The 27,808-nt window shown below is 35.5% G+C and overlaps 1 protein-coding gene across 1 annotated transcript; it reads left to right on the forward strand.

Moving 5' to 3' along the window:
* The first annotated feature begins 5,429 nt into the window (after positions 1-5,429).
* LOC118917076 (uncharacterized) lies at positions 5,430-18,961 on the forward strand. Its single transcript, XM_036894550.1, has 6 exons — positions 5,430-5,510; positions 10,750-11,202; positions 13,180-13,264; positions 14,412-14,554; positions 15,676-15,755; positions 18,751-18,961. The coding sequence occupies exons 1-6, from the start codon at positions 5,508-5,510 to the stop codon at positions 18,770-18,772; spliced, it is 786 nt and encodes a 261-aa protein (XP_036750445.1). The 5' UTR covers positions 5,430-5,507; the 3' UTR covers positions 18,773-18,961.
* The last annotated feature ends 8,847 nt before the right edge of the window (positions 18,962-27,808 follow it).

Below are 27,808 nucleotides of genomic sequence, written 5' to 3' on the forward strand. Positions count from 1 at the left end.
GTTATCAGAAGGAGGTACTCTTGACAATAATAAGTATTAGCTTTGTATTAGTTACTTAGCCCCTGATTCCATGGAATAAAAGGAGGAGGTCAATTTCAATAAGGATGTAAACTGAAAAAATTAGCTCTCTGTGTGTTGGATTTGGATAGGATGCATCTCAAGATGGGAGCCAGTAAGGGGAGGTAAATAAAAGGGACAGTGGAAATAATGGTATTTCATAACAACTTTGCAATTTTTGTCCTAGATTCCTTGATACAGAGTCTACCTGACACATGAGAAATTATACCCAGATTCCACGGTTCAAGTTGAAAGGAATGAGGCATTAATGGGATTCTTATAACACTGTGCTATGAGCCCATGCTATATATAAAAAAAAAGAGAGAAAATATTTAAATATTGTAATATGGGGAAGTTATAACAATAATTGCCTCATAATTTCCACTGAGCACAAAGGATTTCATGCTCAAAGCACATAATTCAAGTTATATCAAAACTGCTCTTTTAATATCATGCCAAATAATTGTTCTTCAGTTTCCCTGAGGGTATATATTTTCAGAGGTGATAAAGACAATGGTCATGGTACTCCATGGAAATTGATGGGAATTAGAGAGGATGGGGCTTTATAGATCTAGTTTTCTATGTTATGATTCTTAACTTACAAACTAAAGTTTGCATTTCAGAGACTCTTGGTTGTTGTGATACGTTTCACTAACTAAAAAAGTTGCTAAGTCTATGCTTGCATTCTTTTTTTAAAAAATCTTACTTCCCCATTATGATCTACCATAGTTTTTTCAATACTTAGTTTCACAGAAATAAAATAAACTGGTCATTTTAAATTATCTCAAAATCATTAACATATTTTGTTTTTGCTTTTCAAACATATACTAAGTTTTCCTAGGTATTCTACCAGTATTCCCAAGTGTTGTAACATACCATAGCAATATGTTAAAGCTTCTATAATAATCTCAATCACAAAATTACATAAAGAAAAAGCAATGCTTTGCTACCAGATGCATTTTAGAATCTACACTAGCATTTGCCTATTTTCTAATGTAGAAGTTCTCAAATTTAAATAGACAGCAGAACAAGCTGGAGGGCTTGTTAAAACACAAATTGCTGAGTTCCGACAGAGTTTCTGACAGTAAATTTGGGGTAGGTCCTAGAATTAGCATTTCTAACAAGTTCTCAAATGATACTCATACTGGTGGTTTGGGGACCACAGTTTGCGAACCACTGATTTAGTCAATGTGTTGTAGAAGCTAAGAATCTAGACTCTGAGGCCAAATTGGATGGGTTTTCACCCTGGACCAGATGCTTACTAGCTGTATAACCTTGGGCAAGTCATTTGACTGTCAGCTTCCTTACCTGTCAAGTGAGATAATATAAGCACTTAGTCCCAAAGGTTGTTGTGAGACTGAGGGTACTAACAAGTGTAAAGCACCTAGAACAGTGGCTAGCTAGCACATGGCAAAGATCATTTAGGTCCAAACATTTTATTAAGACAAGAAAAAATTTCAATTGTCACTATGTGGAAGGCAAGCAGATTATTTCTTTTTTTATAAATTGAAATACAGTTGATATATAATCTTTTACTGGTTTCACGTATACAACCCAGTGTTTCAGCAGTTACCCATATTATTAAAGCCTGAGCCCCACTAGTGCAGTTACTATCTGTCAACATAGGAAGATATTACAGAATCATTGGTTGTATTCTCTATGCTGTACTACCATCCCTGTGACCAGCTGATATTATGATTGAGAATTTTGTGCCACTTTATCCGCCTCAGGCTCCCCACTCACCCACCTCAAACCCTCCCCCATGGTAACCACCAGTCACTTCTCAGTGTCTATGAGTCTACTGGTGTTTTGTTTATTTTGTTTTGCTTTGTTCTTATATTCCACTAATAATTAAAATCACATAGTATTTGTCTTTCTCCACTAGGCTTATTATACTTAGCATAATACCCTCTAGGTCAATCCATGGTGTTGCAAATGGCAGGATTTCTTTTTTAGCAAATTATTTCTGAAATAAATTTTTCTAACTCTTCTTAAACTGGACAAATAGAACTAAAAGTCTATATTGGTCATTTGAGAAAAGAGCAACAGTTTACTTCAGTTTAAAACGAGCAGCAGGGTTAGCATTTTGATTCAGCATGAAAGTGAGTAAACAAGTATTTTTGAATGCTATAAAAGGCAAGACACAGAATGAGGTGCTAGAACAGGGAATGACAAGACAATAGCACCTGTGCATGGAAGTGAAGGAAGGCACCAAAAGGCTGAATGCTGTGGTAGAAAGAGAGAGCTGAGTAAGCAATGTTTGCCATGTTGCCTAGGTCCTTAGAAAAAAACCACTGATACCCTGATTTTAGTCATGTCACACTGTGTGCCTTGTAGATGCTTGACTTTGCGAGTAAATATGGAATAAGAAAAGCCCTTCTTTGAGACATCACACTCCATCCAGAGAGCATGTTTTCACTGGTGTACAAGTCCCCAAGGTCACCAGATGCTGAACAGCTGGCTTTCCCAGACATTCCTATGAGGAGCTGGCATCCAAATTCAGTAAGGCTGGTGGTGCCTTGATAACTTGTTAGGCATTTTGCTCTGCGACCTAATCTGCACTTATAAAGTTGCTCAGATTTGCTCTGTAATAAAGGATAGCAACAGAAGGAAGAATTCTTGTCAACAAAAATGCTTACTCAATGTGTGTCCAACAGTTTGCCCAGGCCCTTGTCACCAACTTAGAGGATACTAGGGGGATCAGAAAACTCAAGTCCTCTTTTTTCCTGATCTTCGTTATACATTTGTTGCCCCAATAAAATCAATTTCCTAACCCACACTGCATGATGTGTCAGGGGGTAACTACAAAGAGGTCCATCTTGCACAATTGTGTCAAAAGTAACCTCAGTCATGTTTAATCTTCACTACCCACCCTTCTACAACCTTATCCTCTCAACAAATTTTCAAAAGGTACCACTTCAATTCTGTTGGTTCTCTCACTGTTCTGACATGTAACTCAGGGTTTTGTGGACCTGCATTCATATAAATAACTATGTTATTTTATTATCTCTTCATCTCTCTCAAGCTTCAATTCTTTCCTTTTCATGTTTCTCATTTTTAGCATGGCAACTGTTCTCTTTGGTAAAGAAGGAGATAAAATAGAAACTGAACTGTTTAGTTACATTATGGTATCAGTTAATATTATTCCTCTGCCCAAGTAAAGAAACACCTTCAATCTAGTATCTTATTTTGAGCATAATTTAAAACCTACTTTACTTTCTTATTAATTTAGGAAGTATTTCAAGGTGAAGTTACTGGTTATATGACAAAATTATCATTAATCATTACAATGAATTTTAAGTTAATTCATTTTTATAAACATATGTCATTCAAGTAACTTTTTCAGAAGTGTGCATATTTCTTTGTACCTGGAACCATAAATATCAAGAGCGTTGAGGGTTTTATTTGCCGCAACATGTTATTTTCCCAAACTGTGGGAGCTAAGCAACAGATTCTTGCACATCCCATAGATATTCATATGGAGTAAAAACTTATTATACACCCAAAATTACCTGCCAAAGAGCAGGTTTTTGTATGGTCCTACATATAACTTTAGTCACTTAACTATGAAATAATATTTCCTTCTCAGAATATCCTGCAAAGGCACTCATGAAAGCATTAAAGATAACTCCAGTAGTTTTTATGATCTTCGCTCATCCAAATCACCTTCCCTTCCTCTCCTTTTAATTAAGAACTTTGCTGTTGTCAAGGATCAGAATTAACTTGAACTGTTCTAAGAAATCTTCAGTGATGTTTTCAAACTTCAAGATCTACCCTTCATTAATTCCTACAAGAAAAATTGTTAGGACTGATTGCTTGGCATTTAGTACCTTGTTTTGTGATGTATTCTTACAGGTTTGTATCTTTTCTAGCCCATCATTTATTCTTTTTTGAAATCTGGAGCCACATTATATGTATTTTGACATCCCAAACAACAAATATTAGTTAACTAAACATAGTGAACTAAATAGACACTTGAACATATGCTTTTGATAAAGAATCATATGCATCTTTATGCAAAAACAAGAGAGAAAACTAAAATCATATAGCGTAGAGATAGGTTAATTTTATTTCCCAAGCTCTAAGAAATTGAGTAAGCTCAACTCTACTGTTACTTCCATGAGGAAAAAACAAAATACAATTGAACACTGGGGCAAAAAGCACAGGCAAATTTATCTTTTCATCTCAGTTTATAAACTGGGATAAATGATAAATAATGCACTGCCACCCAGTGGCAAACTTTCACATTAAATGTAATATTCTGAAGGTTTAAGACAGTCAAGACACCAACCATTAGGGATCCTTGCTCAGGAAATTTTATATGCCAATAGAAAAATTGATGAAAGAGAACTTTACACTCAGCTCAGGAAATTTTGGGCCAAATGAGAATAAATAACTAGCCCAAATTAAACAAACTTTAAAGAAGAAAGCAGAAAAAATTATTTCTGATACTTGTGAGGTAAATGGAAACTTGAATTTTGCCGAATATTCAGTATCAATGAACTGATGTTCATATATCTAGATGTTATAGTGGTACTGTACTTATGCTTTAAAAATAGAAGAATTTTTATTTTTTAGGGGAAACATTCCAAAGTAATTACTGATAAAATGATGTGATGCATCAAAATAATATGAGGAATAGAGGGAGATAAGTTGGAGATTAATTCAAAGCAATTTGGTCTGTAAATTGATAGTTAAGCTGGATGATGGTTACATGAGATTCATTGTACAATTTTGTCTACTTTTGTATGTTTGAAATTTTCTGTAACCAGCAACTTTTAAAAATCTCACCAAGAGATTTATTACCATTGAGTGTACAATTTCATCAGTAAAAAGAGTGCTTTCTCCATACATTATATGGCAGATATGAGTAGGTTAAACCATAGGCTAGGAAGAATTTGTAATCTTCATTTGCCTTGTAACATGAATATGGAGGAAATTAACCTCAAGCCTTCTTAAGCCCGAGGCAATAAAAGAATTGAAACTGCTTCTCAAATGTTTATATCAAATATCAAACTCACATTGACTTATAAAAGGGGTTACTAAACAAATACCTAAGAACTGTTGAGACCTATTATTTAGTAAAACTGTACGGGACTGCAATTATTCTGCTGTCTCTCTCAATATTTACTGAGTAATGAACTTCCTAGTATGTTGCTTTTCTAACCTTAAAAAAAGAGCACAGGAGTGACTGTTTTGTTGCTAGGTTTTAGGCAACAGTTAGAGGTCCTGCTTTCACATTTTTTTCTACTGTGACTTGAGCCTTTTAGAAAATTAACTCAGTTTCTTAGCAACCCAAATGAGTATAGCTAAAATACACTTTGGGTTCTTTTGTAAAGCAAAGGCTAAATGTTTCCTTTATAAACTGTGTAGTCCCACTTGGCTTTGCAGAAAAGATTGGCTGAGACACACTGCCATAGAAATTTTTATAATAAAGCTCTCTGTTTCAAATGGTGAGTGGGTACCAATTTTCTAAGGAATGTTCTTGGTTTTGTGTTTATTTTGAATTATTCTGGTTTGTCAATTTATCTAGCTCTTTGGAATCTAAAATTTTTATAAGCTAAGGTATATGAGATGAATTCATTTATGAGAGAAATAATTGCTTTATATATAATATTGCAAATGGGAAATGATAAAAAATATATATTAACAAGTAGAAAGGCCAGCTGGAAGAAGGTGCTGAATTCTTTATACACTATAATTGTGCATGAATTTGTGGCTTAAGGAGTTCACTTAATAGTTCACAGACTATTTTATAATGTTTGTGTCTTTTGTTGACAGCACTTAAGTGTCAGGTACTTATCTATATCAATCAGTCAGTCAATCTGTTTATATAGCTCCTCAATTCTTAATGCTACAAAATTGAATTCTGATATGGAAGCAAAAGCAGCTTCAATTTGCATAAGTTTGCTAACCAAATAAATGTATTTATTAGCAGATAATAAAAGCAGATAAAAATATTTTGTGGCTTTCCAGTAGAAAATACTTGAGGAAATAATTTATATGAAAGATTGTTTTTTATATTGTCACCATTATGAAGAAGCTTTTCATTATTTAGAAAAAAGTATGATTAGATATTTGGGGCTTTAGATACAGCTTTTCAAAAAGGGAATATCTGTATATTTCAGAATTTGGCAAACAGAATTCTTAATATTTCTTTTACTGTTGAAGTGTAAAATTTTCATTTTTGTATGGTTGAAAAATGGTGGAATAACAGCAATTTCACGTAGCTCAACCTAAAACATGCAGAACCCTGTGTTGGGTTTGTAAAGATAAAAATATTGTTTCAATAATTTTATAGCCTAATTTGGGGGCAGATTTTGTAAATAATTAAGTTTAGTACAAGGTACAAAGCAAAATATAGCTTCAGCTTCCATTGCTCTATTCAGAAGGAAGGATGAATTTTGACAGGGAGATCTCGGAATACTTTTATTTGAGATGGCATTTAAATTGCTTCTTAAGAAATAGGTAAAATTTCATAGATGGAGAATAATTGTGTTTGCTGAATGCAGACTAAGCCATTCTTTGATATATTTTCTAATATAACCATTTGTAATAAGACGTTTTGGGCAAAATATAGCTTCTATAATATTAACATCTACCACTGTATCTTTTGACTGAATGAGAATATTGCTAGTTTTTCTTAATTTCTCAACCACACTTCTTGTAACTTTGTATTTTTCTATGCCTTAGTTTTTTCTATGTAAAATAAGGATAGTGATGGGTTATCATCATCACAAGCTTCAGTCATTCCTCTAGATGTCCAGTTGATTTTTTTTCTGCTGAGTACCTACGGACTACAATGACACAGGCTAATGTATGATTCATACTCTACAGAATCCGAATTTTACATACATATTATGCAAAAGAATAATACATATACATTACACAAAAGAATAAAAAATGTATAACTGAAGGACAAAATAAAGCATCATTCAAAATTGAAAAGAATTTATTACCATTTTAAACGTGACACAGTAAAACTTTTTGGCAGCCAGGAAGTCTTGAGACTTATAGACACAAACAGTGCCTCAGTGGCAACCAGGTGACTGATAAGTGTATGTCTACTCCCAGCTACTTGGTCAAAAAGAGGTCTGGATCAGCACTACATTCTCCAACCACAGCCTTTTAGTTTGCCAGCTGTCTACTCTCTTACTGCTGTAATACTTGTTTTTTATATCAATTACACTTCTGTGGTCTTGACCTATTCTTATTCTTCCAGTTTATCATCATGCTTCAGGCATCAATTTCTTTCCAGCTTTACGTACTGGTTAGACATGTTACTGTCTCACTCACTGACATCCTCAACCTCGGTGTCTTTTCATTGCAACAGGTTACAAAACTCTGACCATGAATCAATCCGCTCATATGCTTTCTCTACTCATGTAACCAGATTTCTGAGCCCCGTAGGCGATAGGTATATCCACAATTTTGGTCAAGGCTGAGACTTTAGTGTTCCTCAGAAGTTTACAGATATGTTTCTACAGAAATGTGTAGGGTCTTGGGTGAGGCAAGAGTGTTATAAAAGAAGGCAGAGTACCTGGCACAAATTAACTGACAGTCAAGGACTTGATTTTCATCAACTCCTAGTCAATTGGGTGGGTCAGGGTGGAAGTCACATTAACCAGGTTCAGAAGAATCCAGCAGGAAAACCAAACATGCAAATTTATTCACTTACATGCAAAAGAAACCATACTAACTCATATTTTCTTTCTCACTCATTATCTTCCAGTAGATTACTGTACATGTGAAGCCAAATTATCGTCTGAGGGTGATTTGGTGAAAATAAAATCAGAATAAGGAGAATTAATTATGTATTTCATACGCTATATGGCCTCAGCTTATGAGAAGTCATGTATCAATCCCCTGAGTATAGGCAAATATGATAAGGGAAATAAAAATATCAAATATGTGTCAAGGTACTCTTCCCTCTGAAAGAATCTTTGAAGGGTGCTGCCAACCTTCAAACTTCCAGCCCACCATTCCTTTTTAAAAATATCTTTTACTTACAAACCTTTTAAATTCTATGAAGACATTCCTACTGTTCATTGTATAACACAGAAACATGAAATTAAGATATTTTGTTATTTAACTTATTGCCCTTCATATTTTTAGCATTGCTTAGAGAATAGTAAACCTCCATCCTTATTTCCACATCCTTTGTTAATTACTGTGGTATGTTAATGATTAAATTTAACTTATTTTATAGTAACTTTAAAGAGACTGTAAGTGGCTCCTTATTCATGAAATCTGTTTCATTTTCAATCCATTATTTGGCAATAGAGGATAACATATTTTGAACACTTGGGGGCATTTCTAAATTTCTCAATCAGAGATTAAGCATGACTCATTGTTTTGGTTTCTATGTAGTGGTTTCTATGTAGCATGAATACTTAACATGAGATCTACCATATTAACACATTTTTTAGTTCACAATACAGTATTATTAGTACAGGCACAATGTTGCTTAGAGATCCATACAGCTTATTCATCTTGTGTACATTAAACTTTATATTCATTGAACAGCAACTTCCCTTTTCCCCCTTCCCCAGATCCTGCCAACCATCATTCTGCTCTCTAATTTCAGGAGTTTTACTATTTTAGATTCCTCAAATAAATGGAATCATGCAGCATTTGTCTCTCTGTGACTGGCTTCTTTCACTCAGCATAATGTTCTCCAAGGTCATCCATGTTGTTGCATATGGCAGAATTTCCTTCTTTTTTTAAAGCTAATTAATATTCCACTTTGTGAATATAGCACAGTTTTTTAAATCTATTCATCTATCAATGGACATTTAGGTTGTTTCCGTATCTTAAGTACTGTGAATAATGCTGTAATGAACATGAGAGCACAGGTATTTCTTTGAGATCCTGATTTCAATTATTTTGGATAATATCCAAAGGTGTGATTACCAGATCATATGGCAGTTCCATTTTTAATTTTTTGAGGAAACTCTATACTGTTTTCCACAGTGGTTACAACAATTTACATTTCACTAATAGTGTACAAGTATTACAACATGTATGAGATAACATTCACATAATTTCACTATTCACTCTTTTAAAGAGTAACATTTAAATAAAATAAAGTCTACAATTTAGTGGTTTTTATCATACTCACAATCTTGTGCAACTATCACTGCTAATTCCAGAACATGACCACCACCCCAAAAGGAAATCTTGTACCTCTTAGCAGTCAAGCCCAATTCTTTCTTAACCATATCCTTTGACAAAAGTAAGTAGTTTTTATTTTAAGCCACTGGGTGTGTGAATAGTTTGTTATGTAGCATTATTGCAGCAAAAGATGACTTAGCCACAGGTCTATACTTCCAATTATATAATGCATGTATATTTTGTTTAAAACTATTCATTATGATGATATTTTCCCATAAACTGTTCTTCTTTTTGTATTTCTTATGCTGGTTAAGAAATTTTGCATCATCTTTGATTCATTAAAACTCCTTGGTATGACATAAAAGACCTTTGCTAATATAACCCCAACTGATTTTCTAGCTTTTATAGCATACCATTACCACTGCTTCCTTACATACCAGGCTATGCTCCTGCCACATTGTGCTTCTTGCTTTTCTCTCATTTCTGAGCTTTTTTTTTCCATTATAAATCTTTCAAAGATTACCTTGGCCTGGAGAGAAAATGTTCAGTACACCATTGCTATAGTGCCATGGTCATTAAAAATGCATATTGTTATTAGAATTTGAAAAACGGTTCATCAGTTTACTTTACAAAATATGTATTATTAATTTTTCAAAGTTGACATTTTCAGTATATCTGCAAAGTAGTTTCTCTTCATTTACTACTCTAACTTACTGCATTTAAAATTTAGATTTTTAAAGATCCTCTATTTGATGTTTTTATCAAACAACACAAAATTCTAGCACAGGTCATGGAAATTCATCTCACCTTAGGTCTTTATTCCCCAGGAACCAGCACTATTATATTATTTCCACTTAGCCAAAAATATTTTAGTTGGTAATAGCCCTCTTTCAAGGAGATTTCAAATTCATTGGCACCATCCAGTAACATACTAACAAAGTCATTCAGTCTTAGAAATGTGCTGGCAATTTTCTTGGAATGACAGGTAAAAAGCGAATCCATGATTCTTATCCACAGATCCCAGTAGCAGTCACTACAATGCTCTTATCATGGTTTAGGTGGCCATAGCTATCCTAGAAACTGCTTATGGCAAATTTTACATACTTTCTCTGTCTTGGTAAAATGTTTCCTTGCTTTATGACATGGAATATTTCCATTTATCCCTAAAGATCAGTCCAATTGACAACTTTCGCTTTAAAGTCACTTGTATTTTCATGTAGAGTTAGCTGACCACTCTCCTTCATAACACTACTGAGATATCCATCACATTACAAAGGTTTTGTTTGTTGTCTCCATGTTTTTCTCCCAAGTAACCCCTCATCTATGTAAGGACATGGATTTTAAGCTAATCATTTTGAATTCTTAGCCCCCAGCACAGCTTCTGCTGTGACACTGGTGCTCCCGAAATACTTGGAACACCCGAGATGCCCTCCTTCTCCTCCACACACACTGCCTGTCATTTCTGAGGGTTTTTTCCTGCTTCATAAATTTTTCAATAATTACCCTGGCCTGGAGAGAAAATATTCAATACACCATTGCTATAGTGGCAAACCTCACCAATTTCCACATCTGTTGCAGGTTCCTACATGCGCAAACACCCTCCACCTAAGGTACCTTGAGTCCCAGAAAGGCCGAAGCAGGACCACTGCAAAAAGGTGGCAGTATCCCACCCAGGATTTCAGCTCCAGATGGGAAAAAAGTGTCCTGCAGCCTCCCCAACCTGAAATGAAAGTTAACACGTGGGCAATAAAGCCTCCTGATTTCAGTTATAAACTGTATACATCTTTGAGCTTTCCAGAAAAACCAGCAAGGACTGTGAAGGAAGAACAAAGGAGGAAAAAAAAAAGCAATTTTCCAGAAACAATGTTTCACTTGCCTAGCATGAGCAATCACCCCAAGCAGGCCAGATATCCTAAATTTATAACTACATTCCCACATCTGGATTCATATAAAGCAAAGCTATTGTATGTGGAGAGTGGAAAATATCCGAATGGCATATACTTCGATCCGAAACCACATGACTTTCGACAGGTACAAAAAGCATTTGATTCTAAATAACTTGAAGTAGGTAAGGGGAAATATGTATTATTCTTATTCATTTATTTTTCCTGGAAACTGTTACATGAGCAAAAGGTATGTAAATATAATACATATAAAGCTGCATTTTTGTTTCTCAATTCAGATCAGCAATAAATGACAGAGGAGAGAGGTAATACCTTGGTTAATGTTTCTTGTGGGATTTTACCTGCCAGGGGAATGGCCAACTCTGGGATGGCTTTTCTCAGTTTTGAGGTGAGAAGTTGGATTTAGATGTGCTTGGAGAACAGACCAGTTGCCAGGAGTTTATGATCCAGTAGTAATTAAATCAATTCATAGACTGAATGGATGAATGAATGAAAATTGGTAAAGAGAGGTATTATATTACTTTTAATAATCTTTCTAATGAATAATAATTTATATAATATGTGGGAAAGAATTAGATTTATAAGTTAAAATAGTGATGGGGAATATATATTCAAGGAGATGCAAATGAAGTCAAAATATAATTCCTCTAGGGTATGAATATGTCCTATACTTAGGTCTATAATTTAACACAGAACTATGACTCTTGCTAGGCAAACAGAGAAGCACCAGGACTGATTAAACGAAAGTTAGAAAAAATTTATTACAGTGGAAAATAGAGGAAAGCACTTAAGAGCATGGCCTATAGATCAGATTAATCCTGTTCTCTCTTACTTTCTAACAATTTTAGACAAGTTATTAAGCCCCTTTACTTACTTATAACATGGGATGACAATACTACATATTTTATATAGTTATTTTAAGCAACAAAGAGGACAATTATTTACAAAGCACTTAAAACAGGGTCTGGAATACGTTGATATTCAGTGAATGTTACTTCTTAGGAGCTATTAGGATAAAAGTTTGGAAATTAAAGAAGCTTTGATCCATAACCCTCTTTACTTGTTCAAGGCATCTCAACACCTCTATTTGTAGTAAATGAAATATATTACCTTTTGGAGAGGAAGAGAGGTCAATTAAATAGCAGGTGTCATTGGTTTATTTAAATAATCACTAGTTACAGTTAGAATTATGAGACTTAGGTAAGTAAAGTTCAAGGAATGGGGGACATTTTTATTTTAGTTGAATTAATTTGTTTTTATAAATAAAAGTGAATTGGAGGTAGAGTGATATAAATTATGTGACCACCAGATGTCACTATTATTACAAATTGAAACAAATTGAAGAAGTTACTGAGACTAGCTTGGCCTCATACTATATTTGGTTAAGGAGTGAAAAATCTTGTATTTTTCCAGAGTTTCCTTTGGGATTTCTAATATTTTCCTCTTTTCTTGTGACAGAAACCCTAGAATCACTTCCCTAGAAGTGAACCCTAACTTCTGCTTTATACTCCAAGGTCATTCCTTGGTGCCATATTGACTCAACATTCAAACAGAACCGTTTGCAATATTTTATTTGATTAGTTTCTGGAAGTGTACAAATTCAACTTCAGTTCATATTTGTTCATTTAAACCATCACAAAAAAACTACCTAATTTTCTGGTTTACTAAAAACAATCAACTGTTACTCTATTTCAGTCTCGGCAAATTATTTTAGATTTGTTCAATATTTTATCTATGTCCTTGAAATAAATTCAGTTCAAGAAATAGAACATGTAACTCTATCTGCATTTAAAATTAAGTTGTCAAATTTTGAGTGGATTCTGTTATTTTCATCCTGTTTAAAATATTATTTCTGATTTGTTCACATGAGGATAGTTGAAGTATTCTGCCCCACCACGCGATGAATTGGTCATATAATACCTTGAATCTTAGATTAGTCTTTAAATTTTTCATATTTAAGTTTTAAAGGCTGTAACAAAATCCCCTAAATTGCACTTCGCCAGTGAAATATTTAATATCTGGAAAAATCAAATTCCAAATACAATGTTCGAAATAAAAACAATACTTATTAGTAATAGTACTTATATTCTCTTTACATATCCAGTACCAACCTAATTTACCAAATTTTGTGACAACTTGTGAAAGGGACCCTTTGGGATTAAAATTTAAGTCACAACACTTAAGTACAGGTAAGTCTTTATCATAAAGTTATGAATATGGCAAGAAATAATATTTCTGCATTATATCTTAGTATTAATACTTATAAAGACATATAACTAAAATATTTTTTATAAGTTAGCATGTTTAAAATATAGTAAGTTTTTAAATGCCATTATTTAATGACAATAGTCCATTATGTTATCCATAACTCTTAATATATTATTGAAGTTTGAATTATTAACTCAACGTGTTCTGTATGGAAAGCCAATAGTTAGTGCATAAGAGGATGGATTCTGGAAGCAAGCTGCATAACCATGAATCTTGGCATCACTGCCCCATATTGCCTAAACTGTCTGTCCCTTGTTTCCCCATCTGTAAATGGGAATTATAATAATTTAATTTATATCATAGAATTATTGTGTGCATTAAATCTGTTATACCATATGTAAATCAGTTAATGTATATAGAGCACATATCCAGCACATGGTAAACATGCAAACACCATTATTATTATCATTTATCATTATTATTATTATGGTGTCATTTGAATAGTGTTTACCTAGAGGTAATCTGTATTATCCAGCATTCCTTCTTTGGAAAAGAGTAACACATGCATGCTATATTTGCATATTATAATTAGATATAAATTAAAAATGAAATAAAAAGATGTTAACACTGGTTGTCTCTGGGTAGTGAGATAAGGATTGAATTCTATTTTCTTCTAAAAATGAGGAGTGGTTTTGTAATTGTAAAATTAAGATAATTTATCTGCAGATATGTTCACATGCTAACTTTCCTTACATGCACTATGGGTAAATCACTATGGAAGAAAATGCCAAGGATACTGTATAAGACCCAGCCTCTAATTTGAAGAAATGTTTAAGTAAAATATGAAGCAGAATGCAAAAGTCATTCAAGTCACACAGCACTATTGAGAAGTTTTAAAAACAGGTTTCCAGGGAAATAAAAAAAGATGGGATTTGAACTGGAGTTTGAAGGACATGAATTTCAGCAAACTTGCCAGACAGGATAAACAAAATTGTATTTTAGGTTTACATTTATAAATTTATTACTCCTGGGTCTTGATCTCCAAAAAACAATAACCATATTCTGACAGGCATCATGAACAAAGCCCCATGTAGCTGCTAAGCTTCTCATTTGTCTTCATATCTCTAGTACATAAGGACCAGTGGCTGAAGGATGATAAACAGAAGAACAGTACAGAAAGATTCATTACCTACAAGCTTCGTGAATGCATGTGGGATTCAAAGCTAATTTTACCAAAAGCACCATGGCCCATTAAATCTGCTTCCTATACGGTAAACTTGACTCTACAGCTGTTGGGAAATGTTTCCAGCACTGTTGTTAACTATTGTTTTAATGTGGGAGTTTTTCATTTGTTGTTAATGTATATAGTGAAACACATTCCCATCTTTAAAGCATGCATATCTCTGCTTTTTTTAAAAATGTGGATTTTTAAAAAAACAGTGGATTATCTAGAATTTTGGATTTTCTTATTACAAAGATAATTGATATGGTGGACTAAGGCCTGAATACTGTGAGGGATTTTCCTCAAATTTGCTTCCACCTATCTGGAGTAGCCCATTTTGAATGAATTGCATTCCGGTAAGACCTTGTTGTACTCTTATAAAAAGATACTGAGAAAATATACTTTTACCATCACTCTGTAGGGGCCAAGGGAGGCAGCTCCAAGTTGTGACACTTTGCTATGTAGATTATGTTGAGTTGAAAACAATCCAGGCCCAAAAGATTCATAAAGAAACATTGACCTTCCCCCACCAACAGGGTAAAAAAGAGTTTAGATGGAGGGGCTGCTCCAGAAAGAGAGTTAGGGCTGTTGGTAACTACATTATAATATGAACTAGATGTTGTAGATGGGGAGGAATGTGGCAAAGTCTGTTGGTTAAAATTCTCTCTGTCCTATTGTTTGTGTGGCCCAGCAAACAATCATCTACCAAGCATGTACTCTTTCACATTGCTGTGAACTACCTGCCTGCCTTTGAAATCCCAGGCCACTACCCACCTCTCCTTAATTCAGAATGACATGGGTACCTCATGGGCCCTGATTGTCTTTGGAATCTCATGTCTGTGGATTCCCCATACATACATAATTAAATTTTGGTTTTTTTTTTTCCTTCCTGTTAAGCTGTCTCATGTTAGTTTGATTCTTAGACCAACTAGAAGAACCTTGAAGAATAGATGAAAATTCTCCCCAACAGCTCAAATTCTACCCTGGGCTGCTAGTAGGCCTGAATGTCCAACCAGAACAAGATGTGCATTTGACATACTTTTAAAGCAAAGCTTTTAAAGGGCAAGCTTTTAAAGCAAAGGTGATTAAAGAGCAAGTAAAAAATGATAAACAATAATTAAAATCAATACGTTTGCTTTCACTAACACCCTTCGTGTCATCTTCCTTAAGAGACATAGAAGGCGGCGAGATGTGTACAGTGCATTTATGGATCGTGTGGAAGAAAAGTTTACTAAGACATGTAAGAACAGGTGGGCAAACATTTTAAGGTCTGTTGTTGAACACTTTCATTGACTCTTTAAAATTATTACTCAAATGACTGTTTTCAATAATATGTACTTTATCCTATAGATGCTCTACTATCATAGGAAATAAAGTATTTGCATGGTATTTAAACCATTTGAACTGGAGACTGAATGTATCCAGTCCCTTAATCAGATATTTATTCTTCTTCTTAGGTCTCAGGGAAATTGGTGAAAACTTCCTGTGGTGATGTCACAGTTCCAGGTTTCACACACTATCGTTGCCCCCTATATCTCTTCAGTCTTTCTCATTCCAGAATATTCCTGCCTAACTTCGTCCAGCCAGCAGCTGCATCTCTTTGCCTGAGGGCTCTCTCTGGCTGCTAAAGCTGCACACAGCAGGTCACAAGGGCTGGGGTTTTAATGTCTCCCAGCAGCTGCTTTCAAGCAGTTACTAAGGAGATAGTTTCCCAACCTTCCCCAAGAGGGTTTGACTCCAGTTGCCCCAGTAGTTAACTTGCACTTTGTTGGTTTCTTCTTCCTGTCTCACTTGTCTGTATTCTTACATTTGGGGGTTTTGCTGTGGTTTCCCTAGAATCCTTGTTAACTGCTTCTGGGGAAACCTAAATCAAGACACCAGAAAGCAGTATCCTGATCTCAGAAGACAGAAAGCCTGGCTTCAAATCCCAGCCTTGCCACGTACTCATGGGCAAATTACTAAACTATATTCTCCCTCATTCTTCACCTGTAAAATGAAAATAAGGTGTCCTATCCTTAGACAGACAAGGGGGTTCTGAATTACATTATGACTTATAGCTTCTCTTACCATTTTTGATTCACTTGTCAATGTCATTACAAGAAGTGGGTGAAAGGGCAGATTAATATTGTGCACAAAGTTTGGGCTTTAAGTTTGTGAAAAAGTATTCTAATTCTAACCAAACCACCTATTAATTGTGTAATCTTGGATGATTTGCTTAAGTTTTCTGAACAAATCTTTCTCAGGTTTTAGAAGAATGAAATGAAATGGCATATGTAAACCACTGTCAAAATCCCTCACATCTTCTGAATTCAGTTATTATTGATTATCATTGTTAATAATAATATAGAGATACTGCTTTGCATCTAAGTTACTTAACTGTCTGTGGCTCAGTTTTCTTTTCTGTGTAATGACAATAATAATAGTACCAACTTCACAGAGTTTGTTATGAAAAGTCAAAAATTTGTATTTGTAAAACACTGAGGACATAGCATATGACAGTAATTGCAATATAAGTATTTTATGAACAAAAATACAAAAACTATGCATTTTGTGTGTACAAAGTAAAATATATACAATGTCCAGGGACTAGCCAAGTCAAGAGTTGACTGAAAGATGAGAGAAAGAAAGGGAGGCAGTTCAAAAACTCAGAGTCCTACTAGACTCTCTAGGAAGATTAATCTATGTACTTGCATAAATGGGAGAAATCCAGAGAAAGAACAGTCAGCAAACAGCTATCTCTAAGAGGACCAGATCACAGATGAACATATAAAAAGGAGATAGGTGAAAACTGTGTTCAAATGGACAGAGTTCATTTTATATTTACAAGTAGGTATGAAGTCACCCTGAGGTAGTGTAGGGACATGGATAAGCATCATGATTAAATTTTCCTGCCTATGATGAAAAATGCCAAGATATAAATAGAATAGGAGGGACTCCACCTTAAGGCTAAGATTCCATTTTAAAAACCAGGGAGGTAGGAGATAAGATTCCTAACATATTTTATTGTAATTAGCCAACAACTGACCCTATCTCAAGGCAGGGCAAACAGTCATAAGTAATATGTCCCCACCCCTTTAGGGTAACCATTACATTGGAGAAGAATAGGATTAATATATTCCTTGTTGTAAATTTATCTTAAAATATATCTACAGGACTGACTATGGATGGTGACATAATGTCTCTCACCAAAGACAGACATCGTGAGACAACATGTCAAACCTATGCTCCCTGGCCCTTTTTCCCATTTTTGAAATCCTTAAAAGACACAAATCCTAAGCCTTTAAGCATGCCTCCTCTCTGAAGCTGCCTGCACTCCCCTTCAAGTGTGTACTTTGCCTTAAGTAAAGCCTTTTTGCTGCTCAATTTACTGCATTTTGTGCCTGTGCTTTTCCAAGCCTCTTGGGAGATTAATAAGAAATGTCTTTTCCCAGTGGTATGTGTCTTTGTTACTTCGCTATTTCATTTCAATTTTCTCCACTGAAGCACACATCTTCACTCTCTCTGTTCTACTTCAGACAAGTAAGTAGAGAATGGCTACTAAGATATCCGAATTGGGCTTGCAAGTTCCTCTACCCTGGATGACCCAGCCGGGACTACAGCTGTACGATCATGCTCTTTAGTAGCCTGCCAGAAAATCTCCTTTCTTTGCTTTGGGAAGTTCTCAGAACATGATCTGACTCCATCCAGTGCTCTGCAGCTCCCCCAAATCCTGGGGTGGTAGGAGCTTAGTTCTGATGCCAGGCAGATTCAAGCAGGTACTGGACACCAGGTGACCATGGCTTCAGGAGTTGGCAAGGGATCTGCCCCACCCAGAGCAGGAGTTCAGTGAGCTTCCCTTTCCTCCCTGTAATCTTCCTTGCCCTCTACTGCCTGAGCAGCTGCTGCCTTCCGCTACTACTCTCGCTTTAATAAATTCCTTCCTTACCTACACTTGTCAGACCTGTTCATAAATTCCTTCTTGATAAGAGTCAAGTAATCTCCCCTATCCAGGTGGAGGTTTCATCTAGTGCAAAGGGAGAGATCTTCCCAGACACAGCTGCCCAGCTACAACCCCACCAATAACTCAGGCTGTAGACTTATCCTTACAAAGTTTACAGAGTGGTCATTTCAAATTGCAAGGATCTAACTGTACATATGTAAAAGAAGTGACTGTTGTAGCAATTACAAGGCCTTCTCCTCTGTAGGTGATATTGAGCTTAGTAGCTGGGAGTTCAGTGCTAACTGTGATCTTTTTGCTGAACACAGGCTCCATTCTCAAAGGAAATGACACAGCAGTCTATCACCAAGTTTCTTAAAGCAGTTACAGGACATCACAGACTACTGCTGGCTATAAGGCTATGAAATCGGGACTTCCAGGCTCAGCCAGAATCAAGGCCTTCCTAGCTGTCACTGGGAAGCATCTTCTATTAACTTTAAGAGCAAATCTATCTCAATATCACAGAAGCTCTCAAAATAAAACTGCTTTCATCTGAAGTCACGGTATCTTCTCTTTTTTTTTCTTTTAAAAAAGAATTTGATATACTTAGCAAATTGAACCCTGTGCAGGTTAAAACAAAATGGCTTTATTTGTCTCAAACCGTGACTTTATGCTGTGTTGAATCTCCCTCTCCTCAGCTTGAGAACATTTTGACAGATCCTATAGATTTTCAATCACTTCAGTGGCATTCCTGTAATTTAAGCTCACAGTCAGCCATGAAAAAGGTTAGGTTAGGAAAAAATTATATATGATATTTACCTTGTTCCATGCATAAAGAAATCAATTCATATGGATTTGTGATTCAAATGTTAAGGGAAAAAATAAAGCTTTTAGAATAAATTTGGGAAAATAATGGTATCTTAAACAAGACCAGCCCCCCTCCCCCAAAAAAGCAGTATCCATATAGAAAAAAAAGAAAATAAAAAACAGAAAACATTCTACTCAAGCATTAAAACTCCAAACTTCTACTTATCAAAAAACACCAGGAAGGAGTGAAAAGGCACAGAACTAATGCAAATAAATATGAAAAAGACAAGCAAAGCAAGAGAAAATAATGGGGATTTCACAAAAGAGGATGTCCAAATAGCCAAACTTTTGAATATGTGCTTATCTTCATAACTCATCAGAGAAATGCAGTCAGATACCCAATGAAATACTACTATTAACCTACCAGAATAGTTAATATAAAAAAGAAAATATGAAGTGCAGGTAAAGGTATGAATAACTAGAACTCCTTCACACTGCTTGAAGGAGTGTAAATTGGGACAAGTGCTTTGGGAAACCATTTGGCTATATATTCTAAAATTGTATGTACATATAATTTAAGATACAAAATTTCATTCTTAGTTATACATAGAAAACCCTAAAGACTCCACCAAAAAAACTATTAGAACTAATAACTGAATTCAGCAAAGTTGCAGGATACAAAATAAATATACAGAAATCTGTCTCATTCTTATATACTAACAATGAACTAGCAGAAAGAGAAATCAGGAAAACAATTCCATTTATAATTGCATCAAAAAGAATAAAATACCTAGAAATAAACCTAAGCAAGGAGGTGAAAGACCTTTACTTTGAAAACTATGACACTCATGAGAGAAATTAAAGAAGATACCAATAAATGGAAATCTACCCCGTGCTCATGGGCAGGAAGAATTAATATTGTCAAAATGGCCATCCTGCCTAAAACAATCTATAGATTCAATGCAATCCCTATCAAAATACCAAGAGCAATGTTCAATGAACTAGAACAAATAGTTCTAAAATTCATATGGAACCACAAAAGACCCTGAATAGTCAAAGCAATTCTGAGAAGTAAGAACAAAGCTTGGGGGATTACACTCCCTGACCTCAAGCTCTACTACAAAGCCACAGTAATGAAAACAATTTGGTACTGGCACAAGAACAGACTCATAGACCAATGAAACTGACTAGAGAGCCCAGATATAAACCCAACAATATATGGTCAATTAAATATGATAAAGGAGCCGTGGATATACAATGGGGAAATAACAGCCTCTTCCACACCTGGTGTTGGCAAAACTAAACAGCTACATGTAAGAGAATGAAACTGGATTGCTGCCCATACACAAAAATAAACTCAAAATGGATCAAAGGCCTGAATGTCAGTCATGAAACCACAAAGCTCTTAGAAGAAAACATAGGCAAAAATCTCTTGAATATAAGCATGAGCAACTTTTTCCTGGACACATCTTCTTGGGCAAGTAAAATAAAATAAAAAATGAACAAGTGGTACTATATCAAACTAAAAAGTTTCTGTACAGCAAAGGACACCATCAGCAGAACAAAAAGGCATCCTACAGTATGGCATATACAGAATATATTCATATATTCATATACAGAATATACAGAATATATTCATAAATGACTTACCTGAAAAAGGGTTAACATCCAAAATATATAAATAATTCATTTACCTCAACACCCATAAAACAAATAACCCAATTAAAAAATGGGCAGAGGACCTGAACAGACACCTCTCTGAAGAAGAAATACAAATGGCCAGGAGGCACATGAAAAGATGCTCCACTTTGCTAACCATCAGGGAAATACAAATTAAAACCACAGTGAGATATCACCTTACACCAGTTAGGATGGCCAACATCCAAAGAAAACAAACAACACATGCTGGTGAGGATGTGGAGAAAGGGGCACCCTTTCTCCTACACTGCTGGTGGGAATATAAATTAGTTCAACCATTGTGGAAAGCAATATGGAGGTTTCTCAAAAAACTAAGAATAGAAATACCATTTGACCCAGTAATTCCAGTCCTAGAAATTTACCCAGAGAAAACAAAATCCCTGATTCAAAAAGATATATGCATTCCTGTGTTTATCGCTGCACTATTTACAATAGCCAACATATGGAAGCAACCTAAGTGTCCATCAACAGGTGAATGGATAAAGAAGATGTGGTACATATATACGATGGAATATTATTTGGCCATAAGAAGAAAACAAATCCTACCATTTGCAACAACATGGATTTGGGTAGAGGGTATTATTATGCTCAGTGAAATAAGCCAGGTGGAGAAAGACAAGTTCCAAATGATTTCACTCATTTGTGAAGTATAACAACGAAGCAAAACAGAAGGAACAAAATAGCAGTGGACTCATAGACACTGAGAAGGGACAAGTGGCTACCATGGCGGAGGGGCTGGGGATGGTGGTGTGGAGGTGAAAGAGATTTAGGGGCACAATAATTCACAATCACATTAAAAGTTGGTTATGAAGATGATAGTACAGCATGGAGACTATAGTTAATGATTATGTAACGTCTTAGTACATTGATAGATAGTGACCTCACTAAGAGGGGGTAAAGATTTAATAATATGGGTAACTGATGAACCACAATGTTGTATATCTGAAACCAATGGAAGACTGTATATCAATGATACTTAAAAAAAAAAGGAAAAATATTTCATTCTTAGGTATATTTATCTCACACATATATACAGTACACACATGTGTACTATTAGATGTACAGGGATATTCACGGCAAAATTATTTGTGATAACCTTCAAACTAGAAAAAGCCAAATGCCAATAATTGGAGAATGGATAAAAAAGTGTGTCATATTCACACAAATGGATTAACATAGAGCCAAGAAAGTAAACAGTGTTGCTAGATCCAATATGCATGAGTCTCACAAAAATACCAAGTTAAAAAAAAGACAGATGCAAAAAGAACATATATATATTTATATATTATTCCATTTAATAGAGATAAACACTTGTTTATGTGTAAGAAATCAGGAAGTTGGCTTCCTTCGGTCTGAAGGGAAGGAGTACAGTGAGGAGTTTCTGGGTTCTTAAATACCATTTCTTACCTGGTTGGTGGTAAAACTGATGCATTCTCTTTGTGATACTTCTTAGAAATATTCATTTAAAATCTGTATACCATGATGCATTTATGTAAAACTCTAATAACAAATTTTTAATGACTGAAAGTTTTCTTGTAATTGTCTTACATTTCATAAATAATAAGGCCTCACCCATTCTAAATTAACATTTTTATCTCACAACTTCTTTTGTTGAGGCTGTCCTCAACAAAAGCCTGCCCAGCAGCTCAGGAATTTACAGTGGAAAGGGGACATCATCTCTTTTCTTTCTGCACCGTCTCCCCATCACATTCCATTTCTTCTTGGTCTTCCTTTTATCTCCAATGTGTTGGTGTCCAAAGAACTAATGGGAGGAGCAACACCCTTAGGTAAGAGGGATTGCAGTCATCAGTCACTGACATCACTTGGGTGGCAGAAGTCCAAACAGTGACGTGCTTGTGGAGCACATTTTGTGCATTCTTCTCTGTCCTGCTCAGGGACCTAGTTCTGCACAGCCCTTTGATGAAGACTAATCTCCGGCAACTTTCTCTCATCTCTGCCTCAACAGCCTGTCCCTTTGTCTCTTATACATAGATCTGAGTCCCGTGCAGACAACCTTCTTGGTGGGGTTACCCACATGGCAGCTGGAGCCCATCTATCTTATGAATCCACGGGGTTCATGGAACACTCCATACAGCCCACCAAATGGTGAGCGTGCATATGGCCCCATGTTTTCCCTTCCTCTTTCTCTGACATTGTGAACCACCCATACTTTTTTTTGTTAAAGTGTCATTGATATACAGTCTTACGTTGGTTTCAAATACACGTGAACCACCCATATTTTAATCTCCAAGGAAGAAGCAGGCACTCATCTCTGCTCCAATGCACACCCTCAAAAACCTGCTGGGAACATACACAAAACCACTTCTACACAGGTGTCCCAAACTGCCTTTTGCTGAGGAGCACCCAAGGGTGTCTGCATGTTCTGAGGCTCAGAGAGAATCCATTCAGAACCCGTGTAAGTTTCCTCCTATGGTAGGCACCCCCAATTTCTATTCTCCATAATGATAATTGTGAGCATTTCTGAACTGGCTTTGAAGGGATCATTCTCTCTCCTTCCTCACAGAAACCAGAAAGGGGAATGCACAGTGCTTCCCCCCAAGGCGGAGATGCCTACTTACAAAAAGAAAAAGCCGACTTCAGAGTTTTAATCATTTCTTTACTTAACTTGGAGGGAATATAGGGCAAGATTAGCAGTTCTGGCACATCCATATTTTAGAAAGCCCTGTAGGGATGTGTCTTCTCTTGTGAACATAGCAGTACTTATCTCCCTGTGTTCTGTTTTGGAGCTTTTGTGCTGTTAACCCTTGTATCCCTTGCCTCAGGGAGCTCCCACCTCCCTCACCCAACTGATGAGCCTGGGTACACTCACTCTTTGCCCCTCATGCCTTCCGCAATTTCCTGGGAGTCTTCCTTCCGACAGCCCTTCTCTAGCCTTCCTTGAGCAATAAGGGCCCTCTTTGTCCTATTTGAATACCCCTCGTCCATTCAGGTGCCAACATCACCCAGAGCATCCCTCTAGCACAGCTTTCATCACATGATTGCAGGTGATGTACCACCCCTTTCCCCAGCTAGTTAATAACTTCAGAACCATGGTCTTGCCTGATTTTATTTTGTAGGTGAGTGCCTGGAACATGGGAAATAAAAAAAACGTTGCTTAAGGAATGAACACAAGAAACTGGTTGAGATTTTCTGTAATGCACTGACATAGATTACTCAGAATTGGATATAAAATAGTCCATTCCAACAAACGAGCACTCTGCCACTCCACTGTTGCTGATAGAGAAGATGTTTAACTGTGCACATCAGCATGTATGTAGGAGTCCTTGATGTTTGCATCCTTTAGTTGTTTTAAACAAATCAAAGTCAGCAACATGAAATCATTTTCATTGGCACAATTTCATTCAATTCTCTTTGGATCATGCAGATTAGTTAGGTATCATCATCATCATCATCATTATCACACTTGTTAGAATTTTATAAACTAGGAACTTAAGTCCTCATTAGAAATTTAATATTCACATCACTTATTCAAGATGATACTACAAAACACTCACAATGAGCTGCAGATCCCTATGACTTGTGCATATTTGCTGATAAATTGCTAAAAATATATTTGTCCAGTAACATAGTATAGTTCTCATTCCATATCTAGTTGTAGGCATGCTCAACAATTCCTTTTTGTTATCATGCCATTATGAGTTTGAATATCTCTATAATGAGACAAGAGGACTGAACAGATAACATCTGGCATCTGGTCCTGAGATTGACATAGCAGGTCAGCTTCACCCTTCAGGGAAGTTCATCCTGGAAATTATGGTTTCATATTTCTCTTTTGTTCATTTAGATAGCTGATGGACCAAATGAACACAGGGCTTCCTGAAATCTCTCCAGCTTGTTCATCTTCTGTGCCTTTCCTTATGACAACATCAATGAATTTGGGCATCATACTGGATTCCAGGGAAACAGGCACTCTGCCAGAGGCATGGGAAAGTTCTAAAACTACAAAGTTTTCAAACTAAAGTTGCCTAATTTGAAATTCCCTTGTATTTGAGAATGCAATACAGATGAGGATACCATCATCAGATTTGTGATTTACTTTCTGAAAGTTAGATCTTGCAAAGATGAGTGGAAAGGCTGATGAAATTTGTGCTTTCTGTTAATGCCCAAAGTTAAAGACATGTTCTAGTCTCAGGTTAAGCTAAGAGAAGGCAGAAAAATAAGAAATAATGCATACTTATTTTTGACCACCAATCTTCTCCAAGGCAGGCATTGCAAATTTTGTTTTGTAATAATGAGAAGAATTCCTTGTATGTAGCATATATTCTCTTTAAGGATGAATATTATACCTTTTGGGGGGATGTAGTTGGTTAAAGGTCAAAAGTTCTGACCTTAAAAAAATAGGAAACAATGTAGCATCCAGAGTTGAAGTAGTTAACATACAAATAGGGCATGTTTCTAGTGGGATATTATCCAAAGACAAAAAATAGGAAAGTTTAATTTGTGGCACAATGATGTTTTTCTAAAGTTCAGGTCATTCCCAGAAGTAGATTTTATTACAGGAATCTCAGGATGACAGATGATCTGTGATAGCTATCTATTTCTCAAAAAAAAAAACCTCGAGTTACATGTACAAACTTTGTGTTCATATTTACAAAGTGGCATGGATTGAAACAATCCAACATTTCTCTGTATGTTTATGGCATATTGAATCAAAATCTGAATCTCTATTTTTCAGTTTTTTTCAATACATATTTTTGAAGTTTATTTGAGACACTCAAATATATTAAGAGAGAGAGATCTCCAATTAACAGAGACAAATAATGTCCGTTTTAAAGATCATCGAGTCTGGAGAATTTATATTTCCAGAGAATAAAGTTTTACTTTTAACATATTGAAATAATTTTCTAAAACTTTGTCTAAAAATTTTGTGGGAAAGAAAACAAATGAATAGAAGTATCTTGTTTGTTTCCAAGATTTGATAATTATTTTAAATAGAAAAAAGGGTAGAATCTCATGCGACTGACATTTTTATCAAATGATTTTCCTATCTCCTTTCCAGCCTTTCTATGAAAACTAGTTGAAATAAAGTCAAATAAGGATTTAATAGCTCTGTTTACACAAGCAGCATTAAGTGGAAAGATGAGACAATGAGTTATATCATTTCCCTAAGGATGTTTTGAATAATTCAAGTCCCTGTTATTTTAATAGGTGATCCATTTAAAAGAAATGTTTTCTTTAGAAAAATAAGTGTAGCAAGTACTGGATAAATACATCACAGGTGAATTTACTCAAGACACGTGAGTAGAAAGATTAGAATGCTCCAGGACTCAGTACTTGGCCATCATGTCTTTCCTATCCATATACATGCCCTTGATGATCTAACCCATTCTTGTAGATTTAAATATAATCCACATGCCTATTAGTTTCTAATATACATCTTTAGCCTTGACATCTCTCCTGAACTCCAGATTCTTAGACTCTGATGTATGATAATCTATGCAACATTCCCATGGTGTCTAATAGTCCTCTCAAACTTGGCATGTCCAAAACTTGGCCGGATATACTTCCCCAATTCTCTGTCTTAACTATCTCATCAAAGAATGACTCTATTCTTTCATTTGCTCAAGCAAAAAATAAAATCGAGTCATCCATGTCTCTATTCTTTATTTCACAGTCTATATCAGCAGATCTTGTCCTTCTTACTTTACATTATCCACGACCCAACTATTTTGCACCTCTAGTAACTACACTGGTCCAAATCCCCATCATCTCCTGCCTGAATTGTTGCAATAGCCTCTTATCTTGAGTGCCCTGGAGGCCTACCCTCACTTCAGTTTATTTTCAACACAACAGCAGTGTTGTTTGACTCTTGTAAAATGCAATTCCTAGTATGTTTTTCTGCTCAAAAACTTCCAAGGTCTTAACATCTTATGCCAAATTTCTTTCAATATCTTTCATGGTCCTTTGCTCCAGCCACTGGGGACCCCACACTAACAGGAGGCCTCATACAGGTGGGGATTTTGTCAGTGTGATTACTGTTGTGTCCCAGTGCCAGATAGAATAGCTTATGCATTGCAGATGCTCACTAAACATTTGTTGACTTCACTGGAATAATCTGAGAGTTGTGTAAGTCATAGTTGACCTAGCTATTGATTCTCACTCTTAGGAGCCAATGAAGCTAAAGTTATTCACTAGCAGTTGAAGAGTACTGGGTTATGTTTGTTTTCTACTTACCTCTTCTTTTCTAGCTTACAATAGGTGAAAATTAACTTTTACTTCTAATCAACAACTTTGTGAAGTAGTATGTACTTAACACTGCTTTGCATCTGTCAGGAATGTTAAAATTTTAAGTTTCTTGCTCATTACACTTGAATGGAAATACCATCCCATAAGGTAAGAAACTAAGGTTTTCGAGAAAATGCTTGCACTTAAATGATTGCCAAGTCTTTTCATCAGTGCCAGGAAAACACAGGCCTAATGCTATGAGCTGCTGAGTACATTAATGATTAACTGCTGAAAGTTGAATGAGAGAAATGGTCTGATTAACATATACCTCTATATCTGTTTTCACATCATGGCAGACAATGGATAGAGTTACGCTTTAAACTTCTGGCTGTATTTTTCTCTTTGTGAGTTGTTTGTGAAGTGTGAATTGTACAGTGATTTTTAAAACAAAATTATGTCATAGCTGTGTTTTAAGAAACCTATCATGCAATCAGTTTATAGAAGTAAAAGCTAAGCTAATGCAAAGATTTTACAACATCGTAAGAACTTTTTCACATCAGAGTATAATTTTCAGAAAGTTAAAACAGACTTTCCTTCCTATATAGAAGAAATGATCTCTTCTAAACCATTTCTATTAAAACACTGGAGTAAACACATGACAAAGATTTACTAATTCATTAATGAAGGAGTCAAGAA

This window comes from Manis pentadactyla, chromosome 7, assembly GCF_030020395.1.
Source record: "Manis pentadactyla isolate mManPen7 chromosome 7, mManPen7.hap1, whole genome shotgun sequence".
Lineage (NCBI taxonomy): Eukaryota > Metazoa > Chordata > Mammalia > Pholidota > Manidae > Manis > Manis pentadactyla.

Coding starts and splice junctions, on each gene's coding strand:
- LOC118917076 (XM_036894550.1), top strand. Junction 13,265..14,411: donor GTCACAACACTTAAGTACAG/GTAAGTCTTTAT, acceptor TCATATCTCTAG/TACATAAGGACCAGTGGCTG. Junction 15,756..18,750: donor ACTAAGACATGTAAGAACAG/GTGGGCAAACAT, acceptor TGCTGAACACAG/GCTCCATTCTCAAAGGAAAT.